Source organism: Aethalodelphis obliquidens, unplaced genomic scaffold (genome assembly GCF_003676395.1).
Source record: "Aethalodelphis obliquidens isolate GAN/ISIS:26980383/991018 unplaced genomic scaffold, ASM367639v1 scaffold11, whole genome shotgun sequence".
Lineage (NCBI taxonomy): Eukaryota > Metazoa > Chordata > Mammalia > Artiodactyla > Delphinidae > Aethalodelphis > Aethalodelphis obliquidens.
The window spans coordinates 17,868,768-17,891,462 of NW_020837955.1; the positions used below are offsets into that span (position 1 = coordinate 17,868,768).

General features: G+C 43.3%; 1 protein-coding gene and 1 pseudogene across 1 annotated transcript in view; one reads left to right on the top strand and one right to left on the bottom strand.

The window, feature by feature from the left end:
* PKD2L1 (polycystin 2 like 1, transient receptor potential cation channel) overlaps positions 1 to 22,695 on the bottom strand; it is a 36,307-nt gene that overhangs the window by 3,442 nt on the left and 10,170 nt on the right. The window contains 10 exon segments of the mRNA XM_027112317.1: positions 138 to 259; positions 468 to 566; positions 1,425 to 1,545; positions 1,843 to 2,024; positions 2,207 to 2,374; positions 3,054 to 3,228; positions 3,230 to 3,280; positions 3,449 to 3,673; positions 4,655 to 4,908; positions 5,370 to 5,497. Of these exon segments, the coding sequence (XP_026968118.1) occupies positions 138 to 259; positions 468 to 566; positions 1,425 to 1,545; positions 1,843 to 2,024; positions 2,207 to 2,374; positions 3,054 to 3,228; positions 3,230 to 3,280; positions 3,449 to 3,673; positions 4,655 to 4,908; positions 5,370 to 5,497 (1,525 nt within the window).
* On the top strand, positions 20,635 to 21,253 carry LOC113623313 (ras-related protein R-Ras2 pseudogene; annotated as a pseudogene).

Consider the following 22,695-nt stretch of genomic DNA (forward strand, 5'->3'; position numbering starts at 1 on the left):
AACCAAGGTCAAAGGCCTGTAAGCCAAGGTCAAAGGCCCACTGTCCAAGGTCAGAGGCTTATAGGCAAAGGATGTATGCTTGAGGGTCAAGGACTTACAGACCAATGTCAGGGAAGGTTGGATCTCTGGGTGCTCACTCCTTCAAGGTGTTGGTGAAATCCTCAAACTGGATCTTCTGCTCCCCACCCTGCAGGACCTTCTGCACGTCTGAAACCTGCTCCTTCCTCAGATGCAGCCTCAGGAGGGCCTTGTTGTAGCCATGGAAGGGGAAAGGAAACAGGCACCAGTTCCCACAGCCTCCTCTTCATCTCTTACTCCCACGCCCACCCACAGGGTGACAGGATCCCAGGGATAAGCTGAAGGCACACATGGGCACAGGCCCCAACCAGTCAGGCACAGACCAGGACACAGAGCCTTGGACCTGGGCCCTGATGCACATGTGTGGCTCAAGGAGACTAAGTAGTCACCTGTTTCAGGAGGTCCGAAAGCTGTAGCTCATCCTTCTGTCCAGCCAACTCCTCTTTGACCTCTGAGTATGTGTCATTGATGATGGCCAGAAACATATTCTGGAGGATAAAACAGGGACTGGGGTCCTTACTCCCAGACCCATTAACAGCATTGAGCCCATTGACCCTATTAATGTCCCAGACACATGTTCTAAAAGGGCCAGTGGTTTCAGCCCCAGCTCTGCAGCCCACTAATCCCCACATCTCTGGGTCCCCAGAGCCCAGCCTTTCAGCATAATTCTGTTACAGATGGGTCATGCTCCCTCATCAACCGGGTGTCCTCACTCAACTGCTGCAGTAACGACCACAAAGATACCCCAACATATGCCACAGACCCCCTCCATGTAAGAGTCCACCAGTCACTGAAGCCAGAAACTTTCCACGGTGAGAGTAAAATTGTGCTCTCTTTACCATCCATCCCCAATCCATGTCTGTATCCCCATCCACTGATCAAATAAAGAAACACACTGGCTTTCCTGATAAAAATCAAACCCAGATCTTTCATGGTTGGCAGGGAGAGAGAGCAAATACAAAACAGTGGTAGTAGAAAAAGCCAGAGATCCCCAGAGGAAGGGGAGTCTTAGAGAATAGGCGGAGAAGCTTCTAGGGGCAGTCTCTTCTCCTCATGAGGCACTTTTCCTTCTCCTTCCATCCTTGGAGGATAGGGGTTTGATTTTAGTGAGGGAGCCTGCAGATTTCCTTATACTGTGCAAACTGCCTAACTGTGCTGACCACACATTAGCCAGCTCTCAGAAGATCCGGAAGCTCTTCCCTCCCCCACCTCTCCACCCTTGATTTGAGAAACCCATCATAATCATTAGTGCACAACATGGAGGGGGGTCAAACCCCCACCCTGCAGGCCATCCACGTCTCCACCCCTCAGGTTCCCAAATCCCCACCCCTCAGAGGGACCCTCACGAGGAGCACAAAGAAGACGAAGAAGACATAGGTGAAAAAGTAGGCTGGTCCCAGGATGCGGTTGGCGTTGTTGATAGCATTGTAGTCAAAATCCCCAAGGATGATCCGGAACTGAGTGAAACTTAGAGACCGGGGTCTGGGACTCACCCAGAGCCTGACCACAACGCTGACCCCATCCCAATTTCCTTCCTACCGCTCTTCAGTGAACTCAGACCCGTCCCTGCACCTCCACCCAATCTGATGGAGACAGAACAGGGTGCAAAGACACTGAGCACACACACCAGGGCTTCCAGGAACTCACACAGATGCTTAAGCACAGACACGCCCACGTCCACATACCCAGCTGCCCCAAGGATACACACATCCACAGAGCTGGAGGGTGAGGGGCCAGGGAGGAGCGAAGGGGCAGAACACACACATGCACTTGATGAAAGTGTTGAAGCTTTCCACTTGGGTCCCAAAAAGCAGGTAGCCCAGCTGGGCGTAGGCAAAAAACACGATGAAGAACATGACGGCGAAGCCCAGGATGTCCTTGGCACAGCGGGCCAGCGTGGAGGAGAGCTGGGTCATGGTCTTACTGAAGCTGATGTACTTGAATATCTGGAAGGGCCATGTTGAACCAAGCAATTAGGGAAGAAAACAGAAAAGCCTGGAACGGTCCATCCCAGGGGCCTAAGGGGGCCACAGGAGTTGCCACACCAGACAAGGAAAATGAGACAAGTCCTGAGGAAGGGAGAACGCGTGCCCTGAGGTGTTGCTGGGGGTGAGGAATCCCAGGGTACCTTGATCCAGGCAAAGAAGAGGTTGACAGCGTTCATGTTGTATTGTGTCTGCCAGAAGGCAAGGAACTCAAAGTCAGCATACGTGTTTGGCTGCTGCAGAAGCTTCCCCATCAGCCGATTCACCTCGAGGGTTCGGAATATGTGGAAGCCCACATCCACGATGGAGAGCTGTTACAACAGGACCCGGGGGGTGTCAGAGAGTCAAGAGGATCTCAAGGGAAGTTCAACAGTGAGGTCCCAGGGGTGAGCTACGGTGCGTAAGGCAGGTGGGGAGAAAAACCACATCCTTCCCTGCTGAGTTGTTGACTATCTCAGGTTCAAAAGGAACAGGATAGGATGATTGGGGAACGTCTTAAAGCCCAAGAGAAGGCTTTAGGGCCAGTGGTAAATATGTAGGTTGTAAAGGACCATGGAGAAATGGAGCCAAGCAATTTTATTTCCCCCACCACTTCCCAGCCTTGGTCAGAAATTAATGTGTCCTGTTAATAGGAAGGTGACGAAGATGAAGAGGCAGAAAATTTTAATAGGAGTGAAGAGAAAAGGCAGGGGGGTGTCAAGGGGACAGGTCATGAAGGCAAGAGACAGAAGAGGAACTTAATATCAAGTACAAAAATAAAAGAGCAGGGCCTGGATCATAAGCCAGAGGGAGAGGGGATATAGAGACAGGATTTTTCCAGGGCTGAGCCAGGGGAACATCAGCCTTTGGTTTAGGGAGCTGTTACTCAGTGATTTGACCAGAAGTCACAAGGAGGACTTGGGACTCCAAAAGGAAGAACTTGGAGCCCCTATCAGGGTAGATTCCTTCCACCACCCCATATGTCCCAAGTCTAAGATATCTGTCCCTCACCAAGATGACCACCAGGTCCAGAATGTTCCAGATGCTGCTGAGGTAACGAAGCCAGTGGATGTGGAGCTCCAGGCTCTCCTCCACTATGTAGTAGAAGATGAAGATGCAGAAGATGATCTCACAGCCAATGATAAAGAAGTCCCACTTGCCGACACAGCGGATCAGCTTAACTGCAGATTTGCCAGGATGGGATGGTACCTCCTGTAGCTGGAAACTCCACCACCAGTCTGTGGGAGGAGGGGGAGATGTCTGGTAGGGCCTGGGCTGGAACAGTTCTACCCATCCCCTCCCCTCCCCACCCCCACCATAGGGTACAAGTTTAGGGAAAGGTCTCCAGCAGAGGAGAAGGGAATCAGGAGCCATGGATGGAGGGAAGGCAGGGAACGGGGACCCACCTCAAAACACAGAAAAGATTAATGTTGGCGTTGTAGACTGAGAAGTCAATGAAGACCGCCCGACTGCCCCTGTCCAGCCACAGGCCCTCCTGAAGGTCCCTGAGTGCCTCTGCACTAGCCTGTCGAGATCCTGGAAGGTCCAGGTGGTAGCCACCTCCGCTGTAGCTTGTGAGCTGGCCCCAGTGAGAGGAGCCCCCCAGCTCATCCTGCGAGTGGTAGGTCTATCTGTCACAGAAGAAGCCATCTGAGCAGAGAGGTCTGAACCAGCCCCAGAAGCTGGTCTCCCAAGGCAACGGCAATACTTTATAATTGTCTTGGCTTTACAGTTTCATATATATATATATATATATATATATATATATATATATATATATATAATATATTTCACATATATTACCTTGTTTAATATAACTATTTGAGGAGGGGAGGGTAAATATTATCTACATTTTACAAATGAGGAAACTAAGACTCAGATAGCTGAGATAATCCAACTAGTTAGTGGCAGAACTGAAACTCAAATGTAAATCTCCTGATTTTCACGTTGTCACCAAGCCTACGGATGACAAACCCAAGCCCACTTTTTGACTCCAGCCTGAGTAGTCCCCATAAGGGAAGCATCCGGCCCGCATAAGCCAGAAAAGACCCCTTCTGCTCTTGTAGTTTTGCACCTGTCTACTTAACCCTATGATTTTCTGTTCTGTCCACAAACTTTCCTCCCTGGACCCTTATTTCCTTCCCCTTCTTCCTGTCTTATCCACACATCTCCCATTTCTTCCCTAATTCCTCATCCATCCTTGGCCCCTTTCTGCCTTCCGCTATTAGTTCCAAGGGTCAGACTCTTCCAAGCATGACTCGTGTGGCAGCATCAATGTTTCATCCATTCTCCATACCCCTGAGGGAATGCTGGGCAAGAAAGGATGCTTCCTCTGGCAGGACTGCCTCCAGAGTAGGGCAACTGTGACTGTGACCTGTGTGTGGAAACAAGTCCAGAGGCTATGGCTCTGTCTGCTAACACACCCTCTCTGTTCCTCAGTGACCCCAGACCAAGGTCTCCAAACAGTCACAGATGGGTCTCAGAGAGATGCCCCCCAGCTCCCCCAAGTACCCCAAGGCTCCTTAAGACTCAATGGAAGTGGTTCCCAAACCTGGGATGGTGTCAGGCTCAGAGGGGCAAGCCCTGCGACACTGGTGGGGGGACTCACTCACGCTATGCCACTGAGGAGACCAAATGGGAGTTGTTCTTCTTTGTCTGGGGTGTAGACGTCGTGGCAGCTCAGAATGTCCTCGTGGAAGTCCTCGTGCACCACTCAGGAGTCATTGCGGACCCTCAGCTGCCACAGCCTCGGAGCCCCCAGCAGCAGGTTCTCATAGTAGATGAAGGAGTGGGAGCCGCGGCCCAGGCTCTGGTTGTTGTACCATTTGGTCCAATACAAACTGTCCAGTAGTGGGCCCTGGGCAAACTAGACCGTGAACTGGGTTGAACCTGACCCAGCCTCATCCTGACCCTTACCCTTAGAATGACCTTTTCCCACACTCCCCTCCAGCTTGTCTCCAGTATGCTTCTGTTGGACTCTTCAGCTGAGTCATGAACCTTGGCCAGATCTTAGCCTGATGTGGCCTTATTCTTTATTTAAAATACAGTTTGAAATTCTGCCTTACCTCTGATTCTCAATACTAGTTGAAGTACTGACTTAAATCTCTGATTATCATCCTGATTTCTAACCTATCACTACCTGAACTCTGTCTAGTCTGACCCTTTAATTCATGCCTGATCCTTTGACTCGGCCTGATTCTGGAATGACCTGGTCTCTGGATATGGCCTTATCCACTGTCCACTGACATCCCTGAACCCTGGCCTGTGGCCTCAGGCTTTAGGCCATTGAGAAGAAGAGGGGAGGGACAGAGAAGATCTCATACTCACATCCCAGAAGTCGGCCATGCTGCTGATGGCCTGGAAGGAGACTCCAGTGTCTAATGGGGTATGTACGAAGAGCTCAGACCTCACTTTGGTGTAGTAATAGGCGCTGGAGCTTGTCATTCCATAGGTCTCTAGAAACCAACCCAAGAGGCTGTGTCTTGAACACTGTTCCCTTCTCCATTATCCAGAGGGGACAGGAAAGCCTCTGCCCTGAGGCCAAAGATGCCACCCGGATGGGACCTATCCCCTAGAGTTGGCTAAGGAGGCTGACGGTTGCATTGGGGAAACCAGGGAATACATTAGGGAAGAGTTGTGGTTATAAGCTCTCTTTCTCTCTTCCCAACTCACCTCAGAAAGACTGAACTCCACTCAGTAATTATCTCTTGACATCGTCATTCTGAATATTCACTTTTCTCTTCCGGAACCAGCTTAACTTCCTAGTTCTTACTCCCCAGAGCCAGGAAATTTCTACCTTCTGCATCAGGTAGTGCTTCCTTTTATTTGTCCTCTATTAATGCCCTTGGGAAAATGCCTCCAAATTCTAGCGTATGCCAAGGCCCTGGTCAAATATCGTACAATGGAGATGTGGTATCTTGGACCTTGGAGTCAGCGACTCTGCAGTCATGGGAGTAGGAGGTAGGCATGGCACCTCTGGCCCTGGTGCATCCTGATGGGCACAGTTGTCTCCTGAGAGAGGGACTCAGAGCATCCCCAGATCAAAATAAAACATGGCCTTTGCCCTGAAAAACTAGATCTCCCTTGACCACCCTAATACACACATCTGAAGTAGGGCTGTCAAGGGACGCTATAAGTTTTCTGGTTAAAGGCACAATTTGAAGAGTATAAGCCATTTACTTCATAGATTGCCCCTCAATTTAGATTTGTTTGATATTTTCTGTGTTTAAATTCAGATTATACATTTTTGGCAAGGAATATCAAAGAAGGAGACTGTGTCCTTTTCAGTGCATGATATTAGGAGGCATAAATTGTGTAACCGTATTATTACTGGTGATATTAACTTTGATCCCTTGTTAAGGTGGTATCATCCAGCTTTCTTCAATATACAATTATTATTTTTCTCTTTGTAATGAATACATATTCTGTGGGGAAATACTTGGAAACTATGCAAATATCCTGTTATTCATCAATCTTTCATTTACTAGTTTTAGCATCCTTTGACAACTTTTGCCTAATTATTACTATTAAGGTTGTCAAGCTGTGATTTTCTCATTCCATCATTCCTTCTGCATTTATTAGTTGGCATTCTCTTCAGGAAGAGCTTTTCCTTCTTCCTCATTAATTTATTCATGTATATATATCAGTATGAACTCATGGATTCCTGTCTTTTCTTTAAAATTTTTATAATTCTATAAAACTTTTTATAATTTGTCAATATTTTGAATTGTTACTCAGTTTTTTAGCCAGGTCATGAAAAACAAAGAAATTGTCCTAAAATACTAAAGAACCATGAAAACTACATGCAATATGTGCATCCAGTTAGGATTATATCCTGGACCATAATTTTTTTCTTTTGCTGTAAAGGCTATTAGTGGAATAATTGGTGAAACTGTAATAAGGTCTGTTCATTAGATGATAGTACTGGATCATCGATAATTTCCTGACTTTGATCATTTCCTTGTTTTTACAAAATACACATTAAAGTATTTAGAAATAACAGGACATTATGTCTGCAGTTTACCCTCAAACAGTTGTGTGTGTATATGTGTGAAGAGAAAGAGGCGGGCAGAGAGAGAGAATGATAAAGGAAAAGCAAGCATGGTAAAATATTCGTATTTGGGAGATCTGGGTGAAATATATGTAAGAACTCTTTGTATTACTCTTGTAACTTTTCAGTTCACTAATTAAACTTTAAATCAAAAAATTAAATCAAAAAATTTAAAGTAGGATTTGTCAGCCTCTTGTGAGCAATTCCCTTTAAGAATTTTATTTTCAAATCTTGGAACATATTTTATTCCCTTTCTGGAAGGGGAATGCTTTGGTGTGGACTGAAGTTCATCCACAGTCTTGGGGGAAAGAAAGGCCGGTGAGTGGTCCCAGATTAGGCACAAGCAACATCATACGTTTCCAGGAGGAAATCAGCAAAAGGAAAGCATTATTATTTCACATTTCCGCATTCCACTCTATTAATTCCAAGAAATGACTTGACTTCTCTCTAAATCAAATCTGTGATTCCCATCCTCAGTATCTGTAGGACTCAGACTCAACTCTTCTGGATCTGGAAAATGGGTTGGAAATCAAACTTCTGTCTGCTGAGGGTCCGCCGCAGTTAGAACTGATGGTCAGTGAGCTGAACTTTTCCTAAAGACATTGCTGATTAAATTGTTATACCTCTAGATGGCCACTAGGTGGTAGTCACGGCTATATCTTTTCCTCCTCTCCAATTCTCCAAAGCTACCACTCAAAATCAGTATTGCTCTGAACAGATTGTCAACCCTTTACGGAGGCATAACATCACTGATTATTATCCAAGACAGTAAAGACTATGTATTCTGAGAAAAATGGTTTCACCTAGTCAAATACCCACTGATACTCAGAACACCTAATATATGCCCTATGTTAAGTGCTTGACATGCTTATTTCATTTAATCCTACAACAACCTTATGTATTAGGTGCTATTATTTCCCAGTCTCAGAGGGCTGAAGTCACTTTCCCAAGGTAAACAACTAAGGGAGCCAGGATTCAAATGCAAATCTGTTTGCCTCCATAGTAAACTAATTCTGTTCTGCTTTAAGGACAGCACTATATCCAAAAGGTAGAAGTTACAGGAGGGAAAACTTAAGTTTCATAAAAGGCAGAGATTCCTAACCATTAGTGCTTCCTATTAAGAAAAGGACCACACTTCACAAACATCCATTTTGCCCCTGAGAGTGTCAGCAAAGGACCATCTGCTGAGGATCACGTGGAAGGGGTTCCTGCAATGGGCAGTGGCTGGCCTTCCTGGAGCCTTCCTTTAAGATCCAGTGAAGGAGTGGAGTTGCTCTGTGTGCTTCAAAAGGTAACACTAGGCCAGAGAAAGGACAGGAGCAGGGAGGAATCAGAATTTGTGTCAGTATATCAAATGTCAGTATGTCAGCACTTTAACACCTTTTAGGTGTAGTGAGGGCCTCATTCCAGGAAATTTTCAGACACTGGACAATGACTGCATGAGAATGCTGTGAAAGGGATTCAGAGACCAGGTGGCCACATCCACTACAGGAAATCTGATGTTTTTTCTCTTGGACAGAAACTAAATTCTCCTATACATTATATCATGCCTTTTACCCTTGGCTTCAGGTCAAATTCACAGTTGCTGAATAAAAACAATAATCACTACTACTGACACTTATTATTCACCAGGCTTTGAATACAGTTTCTCCCATAATCCTGAAAAAAAACCTCATAAAGTAGTAGGAACTATCTGTATTTTATGCAGATAACTGAAATCCAAAATGTTATTAAATAATGTGTCCAAAGATCAGATAGCAAAGAGGTAGACTTGAATTCAAACTCAGGTCTGATTCTCTCCAAAGACCCTGAATTTAGCCACTGCTCTACATTATACTAACATATCACTCCACTACTCAAAATCCTTCTGATTAGGGACCTGACTCTCCTTCCAAAGGTCAATCCAAATGGTTAGGATTGTGCACGTTTATAAGGTATCCTTATAAGAAAACTATTTGAAGAGTTCAGTATCTGAGTCAGGAGGCAAATTATGAAAGCAGTTGGTAAACTCAAAAGATCAGCATCTTAAAAGAAGCTTCAGGGACTTCCCTGGTGGCTCCGTGGTTAAGAATCCGTCTGCCAATGCAGGGGACACGGATTCGATCCCTGTTCCAGGAAGATCCCACATGCCGCGGAGCAAAGATCCCACATGCCACGGAGCAGCTAAGCCCGTGCGCCACAACTACTGAGCCTGCATGCCACAACTACTGAAGCCTGTGCACCTAGAGCTCGTGCTCCGCAACAAGAGAAGCCACTGCAATGAGAAGCCCGCACACCGCTTGCTGCAACCAGAGAAAGCCTGCGCACAGCAACGAAGAGCCAATGCACCCCAAAAAATAATAATAAATTAATTTTTTAAAAAAAGAAGCTTCAAATTTCTTCATTCTGGTATAAGTGAATAAATGTATATAAATCTGTATGAAGAATCATACTCTGACATAGATGAGTCTCGAAGGAAAAAAATCGCAGGCATAAAAATGTTACCTGGGTTATTTACAACATCAAAAAATTACAAGCAACCTAAATGTCCTACAGAGAGGCAATAAATTATAGATAATTATAAATAACATATCACTGAGCCACTTAATGGAGTATGATACAACCATTGAAATGGTAATAAAAGCAAAATGCAAAATTGTTTTGCTGCTATCATTACATTTAAATATTTTAAAAATAGTAAATATATAAAACCTTAAAGGAAAATTGAACTTTTTAATGAATAGTATAATAGGCAGATTTTATTTCTCTTCATTCCCATGGAGTTCAATTAATGCTATAATAATAGAACATAAAAATAATAAAATCATTTTTAAAATCTTTCTACCTATTTGTTTTCAAGTCACAGGATAAAATTTCCAGGTGCTGGATGCTATATTGGGCTTTGTGACTACTTCCTAAGACCCTCTCTTGGTTCATACCATGATTTTATTTGAGGTATCACACCTCTACTAAGCATCTCACATATGTTGCCAGATGCTGAATCCACAGCTGGCTCTAGGACTTGGACAGGGAGCTCAGTGCTAAGCTAATCCACAAATACCCCTCCCTTGGTACCATTATCAGTTCAGGGATGGGCATGTAATCCATTTGAGATCAAGAACTCATGAAGAGAGATTTGTGGAACATTTTGGGACCTACTGTCTCTTACTAGATATGAATAAGAAAGCCCCAGATGATCCAGACTTAGCATGAAACTGATTGTGCAGCTGAGAGAACTGAATAACAGAAACAGGTGAGTCTTTGATGATGTCCTTAAGCCACTGGATTGATCAGCCCTGAACCCTGTCCTCCTTTGGACTTTCATTACCTAGACAAAAAATTCCATTCAGGTTTAAGCCTGTTTTCACTGGATTTTATTTTATTGTGACATATTCCTTACTTATAGGAAAACCACGACATTTTCAAAAAGATTGCATTATTTCTGAGGAAAATGGAGCTAGAAAAGCTTCTGCTACTGTCTGAACGTCTCTAGAGGGCTGTCGATGACTTTAGCATATCTGTGACAAAGTCTACATTAATTAAAATACATTATTACCCTATATTGAAGAGAGTTTGCTGACTAGGTCAACTGAGGATGATATTCTAGGAATACCATTCATTTCTCAAAGCTTTCTGAACTATATTTTTGGGTAAAGTCAGGTTTCTAGAATATCATGAAATTTATACACACAAACATATATATGTGTGTTTACAAATATCTAAATTGTACATATATGCACACATATATGTATGTATAGAGATACATAACTATATATATATACGTATGTAAATATATATCCCTACTCCTAAAAATTGCCTTTATAGAGTAAGGATATTATACAGATTTTAAGGGAGGCAGATATAAAACACAGTCAAAAGAAAAGTAGCTCCAATCTTTAACATTGCTTTTATCCATTATGATATTCCATGTTTCTTACATAAAATCCAACAAAGCCAATTCTTCCCAGAGTTAGCATCTTCTTATTAACTGGTGTGCTCTTTCTTACTCACAATGAGAACTACTCAATCTATTTGTGTTTTCTTCTTTGCTTTGGTTTCCAGGAACCTCAGGCTTTGTTCTCACTTGCAGTGCATTTGTTTATCTTAAGTTATCTTCCTCCCCTATCTCTTCCCAGTCTTTTGTTAAGTCTTTTTATCACAATTCTAAAGGGTTATATTTTATTGTATCTGTGTTTTAAAAACATTTATTTATTTATTTATTTATTTATTTGGCTGCTCTGGGTCTTAGTTGCGGCATGCGGGATCTTTTTTTTTTTTCAGTCATGGCATGAGGGATCTAGTTCCCAGACAAGGCCCTGCATTGGGAGCGAGGAGTCTTAACCACTGGGTCCCTGTATTTGTGCTTTTTAATGTAAGTGGCTCAGATTCCTTTCGGACATAGGTGGGGCATAAGTATATTGTAATTAACTAAGTGTGACTGTAATAATTATTATTAATCATCATCATTGTGAGCTTGAATAATAATTTGATTTTATCCATTCCAATATTTATAGTAGAGACCAAATATTCTTGTCCTCTTTTTTGAAGTGCTGGAAGACCTTCCCAGATCAGAGCAATAAGAAGTCAGCAGTTGCTTTGTGCCTCTCCTTTCCCGGGTGATTGCCATACAGGTTATCATCATGCTACTGAGCTCCTTCCCTGTCCCTAATTACTATTTAAGGGAACATAGCCATCCTTTTCTAACAGCACTCTTTCTGAGCAGGAACGAGATCCCTTCTCTCAACTAATTGACAAAGAACCTTGAAGAGCTGGGGTGCTTCTGCCAGCAAGTGTATAATTCCTTTATGTGTCTACACTACTCCTCTGTTGGAAACTCTGTGCCTTCAAGTGTTTGACACGCAAAAGCCAACTGCTAACTGGCTAGCTCTGAGGAAAAGCATTGAGGATGCTTCTCTAGAAAAATGGAGGTCTCTTTCACCCCAATCCCAGCCCTGGCAGTCATTATGTGGATAGAACTTCCACTGTGATAACAGTCCTCCAACTGTTGAAGAGTTGGAAGTTCCTTGGGCTTTACCAATTCTATATATTTAACCAACAGCTCCTCTGATGGTCTTTTCCTGAGCCTCTCTTATCACCTGGCTTGCTGAGAAGCTCTCTGAAATATCTTTACCTATTTATTAGGACACTGGATCCTGTTTGGCTTTGGTCATGTAAATAATTTGGAGGGAAATAAGGTCTATGATTATCCCTACAGGGTGAGTCTACTATCTTGTGAAATAAAATACAGTGCCCTGAACTCACCCTTCTTAATGCCTCCCCAACAGCCTCTGATGATAGTTTCACAATAGCTTAGCTAAACACTTTAGTACTCATTCCTGATGGAAAAGAACCATATCTCATCAGCTTCCATTATGATTTATGTCAGGGAGGTTATAAGTTCCTTGATTTCTCCAGGTTCCGTTAGCTGTTACTGCTCCCATGCCAAACTATGGGCACGATTTACTCTTCCCCTACCTGGCACAAACTGCTAGTTATTCCCCAATAGCTTTCCTCTCCTTCTTGCATAATAATATAATTTTATCTAGGGGCACATGGCTGCCCAACTAAACATCACATTATCCAACTTGCCTTGCAGCTAGGTATAGTGACATTTGAATAAATTTTGGCCAATGGAATACAAGTGAAGTGACATGTTCCCATGTACATCTCTGACTTATGTCCTTAAAAGGAAGGAAAATGCTTTCCCTTTCTATTTTCCTACTTCCTGTTGGCTAGAGCATGGACATAAGAGCAGGAGCTGGAACATGAGACAGATGCCATATGTTGAGGATGGCAAAGCAATAAGGTAGAATGAGCCTGGGCCCCACATGATTGTGGAGCCCCACATTAGTCCAGGGCTTCTTATACCTCAGTTTGTTACATGATAGAGAAACAAGCTTCTATCTTATTTAAGCCACTGTTATTGCAGCTAAACCAACATCCCAACTGAAGCAATTCATATGAATACATCCATATCAGAAGGGTACTTTGCAAAAGGAACTTTTCTAAGAAAGTTAGGATAAGCATAGAGGGAAAAAGAGTTGAAGTCAACAAGCTGTTAGCACAAAATTCCTATCCTAAGAAAAGCCAAGTCTAATCTCAGACCTCTTGGTTAAAACCATTTACTGGATACACAGAACATTTTTCCTTTTCTTAGTACGATGTCCCCTATTAAGAAATTCTTTTGTTGTCAGGACTTCCCTGGTGGTCCAGTGGGTAAGACTCCGCGCTCCTGATGCAGGGGGGCCGGGTTTGATCCCTGATCAGAGAACTAGATCCCGCATGCATGCTGCAACAAAGATCCCACAACTAAGACCCAGTGCAGCCAAAATAAATAATAAATAAATAAATAAACAAACAAATAAATACAAAATGAAAACGTTTTTTAAAAAAATAAATTATTTTATTGTTCTTCTTGGGCAATTCCTCCCTTCACTCTCTTCTTTGCTTGCCATTCCACTGACACATTCTGATTAATGCTATTGGATCATCCAAAGTTGGATTCCAAATGCCTTATGGTTCTTAAGATGGAGAGCAGGCAGAAGAAAGTTGGGACCTGGAAATGAGGGAAGGGTTAAGTCTTCAGAGCGTTCACTGAGGGATTTCACATCAGTGTATCTAAGAGAATACAGCTGAGAGAACTCTATCACTCACAGCTGCCTTGGTAACTAAGCGTTATCAAGCCTTTTAGGACTTACGTTGAGAGGATTAAAGTTGTAGAGAACCTATGACTACACATGGCCCGTTTCTTCTTAGGAAATCAGATTCACGGCCAAAGGGTTATGAGTTGCTTTTGAAGGAATCCAATCAGGCTGAAGGTGATCATTCTGAGAAGTGGAAAACGAATCCAAGACTGACCAGTGATCCCCCTAAAATTTCTGATAGCTCTGAGATCTTATGACAGGGGTAAGAAAGACCTATAAATATGTGTCCATGCTGAATCAATTTCGTAACAGATTTTCTCAGGGGATGAAATACTGAAATAAGATACCTACGTGATTGAAGATGGGACTAGGGAACAGGCCACAAGAATACACTTGTGATCAGCTGCTGGAATTTCTCTGTTCTGTTCAATTTCTTAGTGCAGATGCAAGAGCGAGCAAAAGCAATTGATTCTTATAGATTTAATATAACCTTAGCTGATGGATTGTAAATTGTTACATGGTTTCAGAACCACTTGAAAAGTTTATTAAGACAGCAGTTAAACCAGGAGGTCAAAGGCCCTGAGGAAGATGGATGGTCTTCTTCAGGGCCATCCTGGAAAGAAAAAATACTGCCCCCCAAATAGCATAGTTCTTGTCCAAAAACCTCAAGACATAGAATGAACTTCAGCAATATCAGGAGAGATATATGACATATATAGCTTTGGTCTTTAAGAAGGGCACACTGTTTCAAGAGAAGATGCCAACTGGGGTATAACATAAGAGACCTGCCTCAGTATGGGTTTTTTTACTAGCTGATGAGTCAGAAGTGGTTCTACACATATCCTCCTAGAAGGTTATAGAGTAAGATTGTGCTTGCTCTTATCTGTGTTTCCTTGAAAGATTTTGCCTGAGATCTCCCAGAGACTGATCATCTTGAAAAAAGCCAAGGCCATGGAGAGTACTATAGACCTGAGGTTTAAAGACTTTGCTGCCTAGGACTACCCTGGTGGCGCAGTGGTTAAGAATCCACCTGCTAACGTAGGGGACACAGGTTCTATCCTTGGTCCGGGAAGATCCCACATGCCGCGGAGCAACTAAGCCCGTGCACCACAACTACTGATCCCACGTGCCACAACCACTGAGGCCCACGAGCCTAGAGCCCATGCCCTGCAACAAGAAAAGCCACTGCAATGAGGAGCACGTGCACTGCAAGAAAGAGTAGCCCCCGCTTGCCACAACTAGAGAAAGCCCACGTGCAGCAACGAAGACCCCACCCAGCCAAAAATAAATAAATTTTTTAAAAAAGACTTTGCTGCCTATATCTACCTACACCAAAGAGATATTTAATACTAAAACTGAGGAAGCATTAAGAGAAGAGCCCTTGATGTTAAAGGGTGCCATGGCTAGAGTCCTTGAAAATGTGGACCCAGGAAAGCTGGGAAACCAGGCAAGACATACCTAAACCACATATATCGGGGTTACCCCAATTATGATGCCACCGTTTCACGCACTATCCTTACAAAAGATTACAGAAAGGTGACTAAGGTATAGTAGAATTGGTAATGAGTGATTTCACTACAGAGAAGCCATGGACTTCACCTGTAATTTTGCAATCCAAGCTGCATGCATCAATGATTCCATGAAGACTGTAGGATAATCAATACCATAACCAAACCATATGTTCATCCAATGCCAAGAATTGATTCTCTCTGGAGTTACAGGGTCTGTTAAGGGTAGCCCATCATTGATTGGCTCATGTGATATTGCAAAATTAAAGCAGTCCAGGAAAAATGTATGAAGACAGCTTCAGACATGGCAGATAAATGCATCACCTCCTTTACCACAGGGCATGCTCACTCAGTACACAAAAGGAGGCTCTCAAATTGTTCTACAGAAAGGGAAGACATATTTAAGTAATTAATATATGGATTGATTTTTAAATCATTTAAATAGAGACCATGTCATTATCGCTCTGAAGGGCGTGAACTCCTTGAAACACATTATCAAACTTTTCCTAGGTAAGTTGGTACAACCGAGGCAGGAGATAGATGGGCTCCAGGCTAGACATTTACAACTGGTCTCCTGTTCACACTTCCTGGGGTAAGAAGAAGATGGGCTCCAGGCCAGACATTCATTACTAGCTCCCTGTTTACATTTCCTGAAGCAAGAGACAAATGGGCCCCAGGACTACATATTTATGACTGGTCTCCTGTCTATATTTCGAGATCTGCACCTCATAAAAACCAGCAACAGAAATAAGGTAAATAACCAGACGTTGGACATTTTTATGGCAGGGACAGAGTGGGACTACACCCTGTTAAAAGATCAAGAGGTCATACATTTCCCATCCTTGGGGCAAGGGAAACATCGCACATGCGCAGAAAGTCTCCTTGGGGGTCAAAAAGGAGGGGGCACCACCCCGTAATACGTGATGCTAAGGCCATCCCATAGGCCTCTGGGCTGTAATCCATCTTGGAAGAAAGTTGCGCACGCATGTTGGGGAGGCTTCTAAGGCAGGTCAGGTGCGGAAAAAGCAACCAGATAATTGGCCAAAGGTAAACAAAGACCCAGAAGAACTGACCTATAGAAATGACTTAACCACCTCTTTACTGCACTCCTCCTTATTAGGGAGGATGCCCCACCCTTTCTCTACAGGTGTGCATCTCTGCCTTGCTTCTATCTTAACTAAACAAAGTGTTTCTCTGTGCACTCTCCCACTTGTTGCTGTGCTATGTCTCTAATAATAAACTTTGTACCTGTTTTTACAGGTTTGCCTCTGTGAGAAATGCATTTTGCACTGGGGGCAAGAGCCAGGGGGTCCGGTGGCCAGGATTCCTAGTTTTCATCCAGGCTACCCAGGTTCAATTCCTGGGCAGGGAATTAAGATTTCGTTTCACAGCACCACTCATTGCTGTCTCGCCGAGATCACAACCACTATGGAAAACAGTATGGAGGTTCCTCAAAAAACTAAAAATAGAATTGTCATATGATACAGCAGTCCCACTCCTGGGCATATATCCAGACAAAACTCTAATCCAAAAAGATACATGTACCCCTATGTTCACAGCAGCATTATTCACAATAGCCAAGACATGGAAGCAACCTCAACATTCACCAACAGATGAATGGATAAAGAAGATGTGGTATACATATACAAAAGAATATTACTCAGCCATAAAAAAGAATGAAATAATGCCATTTGCAGCAATATGGATGGACCTAGAGATTATCGCTAAGTGAAGTAAGTCAGAAAGAGAAAGACAAATACCATATGATATCACTTATATGTGGAATCTAAAATATGACACAAACGAACCTATCTAGGAAACAGAAACAGACTCACAGACATAGAGAACAGACTGGTGGTTGCCAAGGCGGAGGGGGTTTGGTAAGGATGGAGTGGGAGATTGGGGTTAGCAGATGTAAGCTGTTATATATGGAATGGATAAACAATAAGGTCCTACTGTATAGCACAGACAACTATATTCAGTATCCTATGATAAACCATAATGAAAAAGAATTTTTAAAAAGAATGTATATATATATATATGCATAACTGAAATACTTTGCTGTACAGCAGAAATTAACACAACATTGTAAATCAACTTCAGTTAAAAAAACAAAACAAAACACACCTTCCCTGTGGCTCAAGAACCAAAAGTGAACAATGTTTCCCTGGAGTTCCCATCAGAAAGAGCCTTTCAAAGAAATCTCAAGAAGCTGTGTCAGGGACAGGAGGACTATGGACAGTGGACCAGAGAAAAAAGTCAAAAGGAAAGAAGAGTCAAATACTGTGGGCAGAGGTAGGTAAGAAGAAAGCAAAGTGGACCAGAGCTGCGGAAAGAGACGAGAGAGAAGAAAGGAGATGCTGGGAGAGTCAGGCCAGGATACAGAAGTACCCAGCAAGAAGCACTGCTCCTGATTCCTGCCTTCACTGCAGGCTGGCAGTTCCTGGCAGATATATATATATATTTTTTTTGCGGTATGCGGGCCTCTCACTGTTGTGGCCTCTCCCATTGCGGAGCACAGGCTCCGGACGCGCAGGCTCAGCGTCCATGGCTCACGGGCCCAGCCGCTCCGCAGCATGTGGGATCTTCCCGGACCGGGACACGAACCTGTGTCCCCTGCATCGGCAGGCGGACTCTCAACCACTGCGCCACCAGGGAAGCCCCCTGGCAGATATTTTGAAGTGTGAGTTAGTTTCTACAAAGTACATCAAGAGATCCTCCTATTCTGAGATTATTGCCATCAGCCATCAACACCTCGGGAAAGCCTCCTACACTTCCCACCTTCGGTGGACATTTCATCTCTGTTTACACAGACCGCCTTCTAGTATAAACCAACCAAGGCCTCTTATCTAAATTTATGTATATCTACATGTGCCTAGAAAATGGCTGAAATTATATACACCAAACTATTAATAGTGGTTAATAACAGTGGTCCTATTGGACTTTTTAAAACAAGGACGATGCATTAGTTAAAATTACATTTTCCTCTCATACTTGCCCTTCCAGACTCAGCAAAGCTCTTTCATTTCCATAGTCTGAGGTCTTAGCTGGCTCTTGCTGCCTCCTTCGACCCCTGCCTCCTCCAGGCTGAAAGCCAGAGATGTTAAAACAAACAAGCAAGCAAACGGCAATAACTTTAGGCTTCCCTGGCATTGACTCCGGGCCTCCTCGGATGTGAATGGTTGCCTGCCTCTGGGACCTGCAACAGTTCCCAGGTCTCTCTGATCATTCTGCCCCTCACATCTTGCCATGGTCCAGAGCACTCCTTCACTATTACATTCATCACACCACATGTCACTGTTGGTTTACATGTCCACCTCTTTTGCTCCTTGAAGGCAGAGGATGAGTCTCTCTATTTCAAACCCTTTAACAGTTGGCCTAGGGCCTGACACATAGTAGGACTTCATAAATGTTTGAATGTATGAATACTCAAGCTCTCATTGTCTCAACTGTCCTTTTCCTTCATGCTGTGAAATAATCTGCTCACCTTTGAGAACCACTGCCTATGCCTCATTTCTGTGACTAGCTCCTCCACCCAGACCTGAGAATCTGCCTGAACTTAAAACCCTAGACGTCCTGCTGCCACCACTCCATAGTGTAAAGAGATCATTATCAATATTATTAAAATCCCTTACCTGTGTACCACATTGCATAGTTTTCAAAGAGCTTTTCCATGCAATATCTTGCTATAGCCGGTCAGCCATGGCCTGATTGTTCCGCCTTACCCATGAGCGGTTTCCTATGAATCATGAAGTTCAGAGTTTATATGATTAGCTCAGGGTCGTTCAGCTGGCGAGAGGCAGAGTCAGCACTCAGACTCATGCCTTATGAATACGTGCTACGTGTCCTTTCTCGGGCCACTTACACTGGTGGTGCCCCAGATTTCATCAGCTAGTGCTGCCTGCACTTCCGTGCTTGACTGAAGCATAGCTCTTCTTAAAAATCCTTTCCCTGATCCTAAGATATAGCACTTAAATGTACCACTGTACTTCTAGACCAATGACAGTCCCACATGGGGGAAACTAAATGACAAGTTGTCACTCAGCATTGGACAACAGGATATGTCCAGGCCCACCGGTCTTGTAATAGTGATCCATGCCCCGGAAATTCTGGGACACCAGGGAATTCTGCTATAGCAAATACAGGTCAAAGCCTGCTGGTACGGCCTAAATCCCTATCATTTAAGTTGAACTGACTCAGATCACCTCACCCTAGTACTAGAAGGACTTTGTAATTCTCTGGGTCTGGATAGGCCAAGGGTAACTGAGTGTGCTGAGGCATGAAATCATCATCGCATGGCCATTCTTAATCCTTGGCAACCCTTTCTAGAGGGCTAATCTTTCTTATCCTTGCTAAGCATTATGCTGGTGTTTTCAAACAGACCTTGGGCTTCCGGTGTGTTAAACTTTACATTTCAATATTTTCCAAATTTATGGAAATGATGTGGAATGACAACTGATATTTATTGAAAGTCCACTATATGCCAGGCACTGTACTAAGTACCTTATTTGTTTTCCACCAGTCTCACAAAGGCAGACATTATCCTCATTTGAAATACAAGGATAACACAACATTGCAAATTAACTATACCCCAATAAAATTTTTTTTAAAAAGGGGGACTTCCCTGGCAGTCCAGTGGTTAAGACTCCATGCTTCCACTGCAGGGGTCATGGGTTCAATCCCTGGTCAGGGAACTAAGATCCCACAAGCTGCGCAAAAAAAAAAAAAAAGAAAAGAAATACAAGGAAATCAAGGCCTCCAGAGATTTAAGTATCTTGACCTACATCTTGTCAAAGGCACGTGTCTAGTAACTGGTTGTACCATCATTTGAAGCAAGTCATCTTGTTCCAGGTCCCATGCTCTCTCCATCACCACTGTGCCTTCACTAATGTTATGATACTATGTGACCAAATATCTTCTGCCATCATTACAGCCACATGGGGGTTAGGGGCTCACCCACAGATATTTCCTGAACGTCCAATATCTTTCTGTTCCTTTCTTTGTTAATTCGAGGAACGCTCAGTCAAGAAAGACATCTTCTATGACGGTTTCTTAAAAAATTAAAAATAGGACTACCATATGATCCAGTAATTCTACTCTTAGGTATTTATTCAAAGGAAATGAAATCACTATCTCAAAAAGATATCTGCTGAGAGGGCCATTTGTAGCGGCGCTGGAGGCTGCGTTTGGCAGGCACTGCGAAGATGTGCACAGGAGTGAGGCCCCCGGCCGCTGCAGCCCGTCGCCGCTGCGGTCACCTCGCTTCTCCGCGTCTCGGTCGGGACCTGGTCAGCCCGGGTGCCGCGCTGCCGCCCGGACCGGCCCTCCAGCAGCTCCCGGCCCCCGGGACCCCCGCCCGGCCGCTCGCCCACAGCCCGCCGGCCGCACAGGTCCCCGGAGCCGGGCCGAGGGCGGGCGGCGTCCCCATGGCCACCGCCGGCTGGCGGGACGGCTCCGGCCAAGAGACGTACCGGCTAGTGGTGGTCGGCAGGGGTGGCGGGGGCAAGTCGGCGCTCACCATCCGGTTCATCCAGTCCTATTTTGTAATGGATTATGATCCAACCGTCGAGCATTCCTGCCCAAAGCAGTGTGGGATGGGTGACTGGGCAGCCCGGCTAGATATTCTGGATACAGCGGGACAAGAGGAGTTTGGAGCTATGAAAGAACAGTATGTGAGAACTGGCGAGGGTTTCCTGTTGGTCTTTTCAGTCACAGAGGCAGTTTTGACGAAATTTATAAGTTTCAAAGACAGATTCTCAGAGTAAAGGATCGTGATGAGTTTCCAATGATTTTAATTGGTAATAAAGCAGATCTGGATCATCAGAGACAGGTAATGCAGGAAGGACAGCAGTTAGCACCGTAGCTTAAGGTAACATACATGGAGGCATCAGATTAGGATGAATATAGAGCAAGCTTGTCCGAGTTATAAGGAAATTTCAAGAGCAGGAATGTCCTCCTTCACCAGAACCAACGAAAGAAAAAGACAAGAAAGGCGGCCACTGTGTCATTTTCTAAGAATCCCTTGAATTTTAGCTACCAATTTCCAGGAAAAGCCCTCATCTTCTCCCTCTCTCCTTACAGTTTACATCACGCTGGTACCTTTCTAGCCTTAGATAAATGATCACCACGGTAGCCTTAGACCAAGAAGCTGGCTAATCCTTTCCATGAAGCTAATCCAATGGTCATTCAAGACAGATTTAAAGGAAACACTAAGGCTGCTTCAAGGATTATCTGATTCCTTTAAAATGGATATCTATATACACAGACACATTCTTTTTTTAAGGACTTACTTTTAATAGGGATGAATCAGTTTTGGAACCTAAGCCAAACTTAGGTTTGCCAAACTGAAGTCATAGGTTGTGAAATAATTTATAACTTCTGGAATCATATTTCCTACTGTTACTCTAAATAGAAACACAGGGAGTTTTTTTTAAATGTGAATTTTTGCCTATCTCTAAAAATTTTGATGTCAACTTTAGTCAACCTTAAATACACTGAATTGAATCCACAAAAGTGAGACATCTCAGACCTTTACCGATGCTATAGCCTTTGTTTTCCAGTGGCCAAAATACCAAAATGCCTATTGTATTTATAGGTTAAAAACTGTGTGTAAAGCCTTTACTATTATTCCTAAAGATAATATTCTATGTGGCCAAATATTTGGACTTATTCTGGACTTAGTCATTTTAGTGTTCTTGGTTTTTTAATTTAACCCTTTTCACAGCCATGTTGAGAGTAAAAATAAATAATTCCTGTCTGTCTTCCTTTTCAAGTATTTCTATAAGGGATTCAAAAAAACTAAAACTGTTCTTGTTTGTAATATAAAATATGGAATTGATCTTTCCAGGGTCAGAGATGATTAATGTTTTGCTATATACTTTTATACATTATTTTCTTATCAAACCAGTTAACAAGTATTTTTATATGTTTGTAAGCAAATATGCTTTCACAGCATACCTTGTGTATATGTAAATATAAGTATTTAATTCTCACTGTGCACTTTTAGCTGACAAAGGAAAAAAAGTCAAAACTACAGAAACTGTGGTAAAGCCTTACATGCTGTTCTGGTCCTGGCTGTACCCACCTTTGGCCAGTCACATAGCTACTCAAGAAACCTTCCCAATAGAGTACAACATGATGAGAATCTGAAATCACTTCCAATATCCCCTACTAGATATTGACTGTTATATCAAATAGTAAGTGGTAAAACGTTTAATTGACAATTAGTATAACTGTGGATAACTTCTGATTTTGTTTTTAATTCTGTGGATTGTGTTTAAACAATGCAAAATATGTTCCTGATTTTAAGATACTAAGTGGTATTGCACAGTTGTCACTTTATTGAATGTGTACAACAGTTCCATGAAGTTTTTAAAGCATACCCTTGAATAGCTTCAGGTGCTAGAATTAAAATTGATCTGTTATCACACACACACACAAAAAGATATCTGCACCCCTAAGTTTATTGCAGT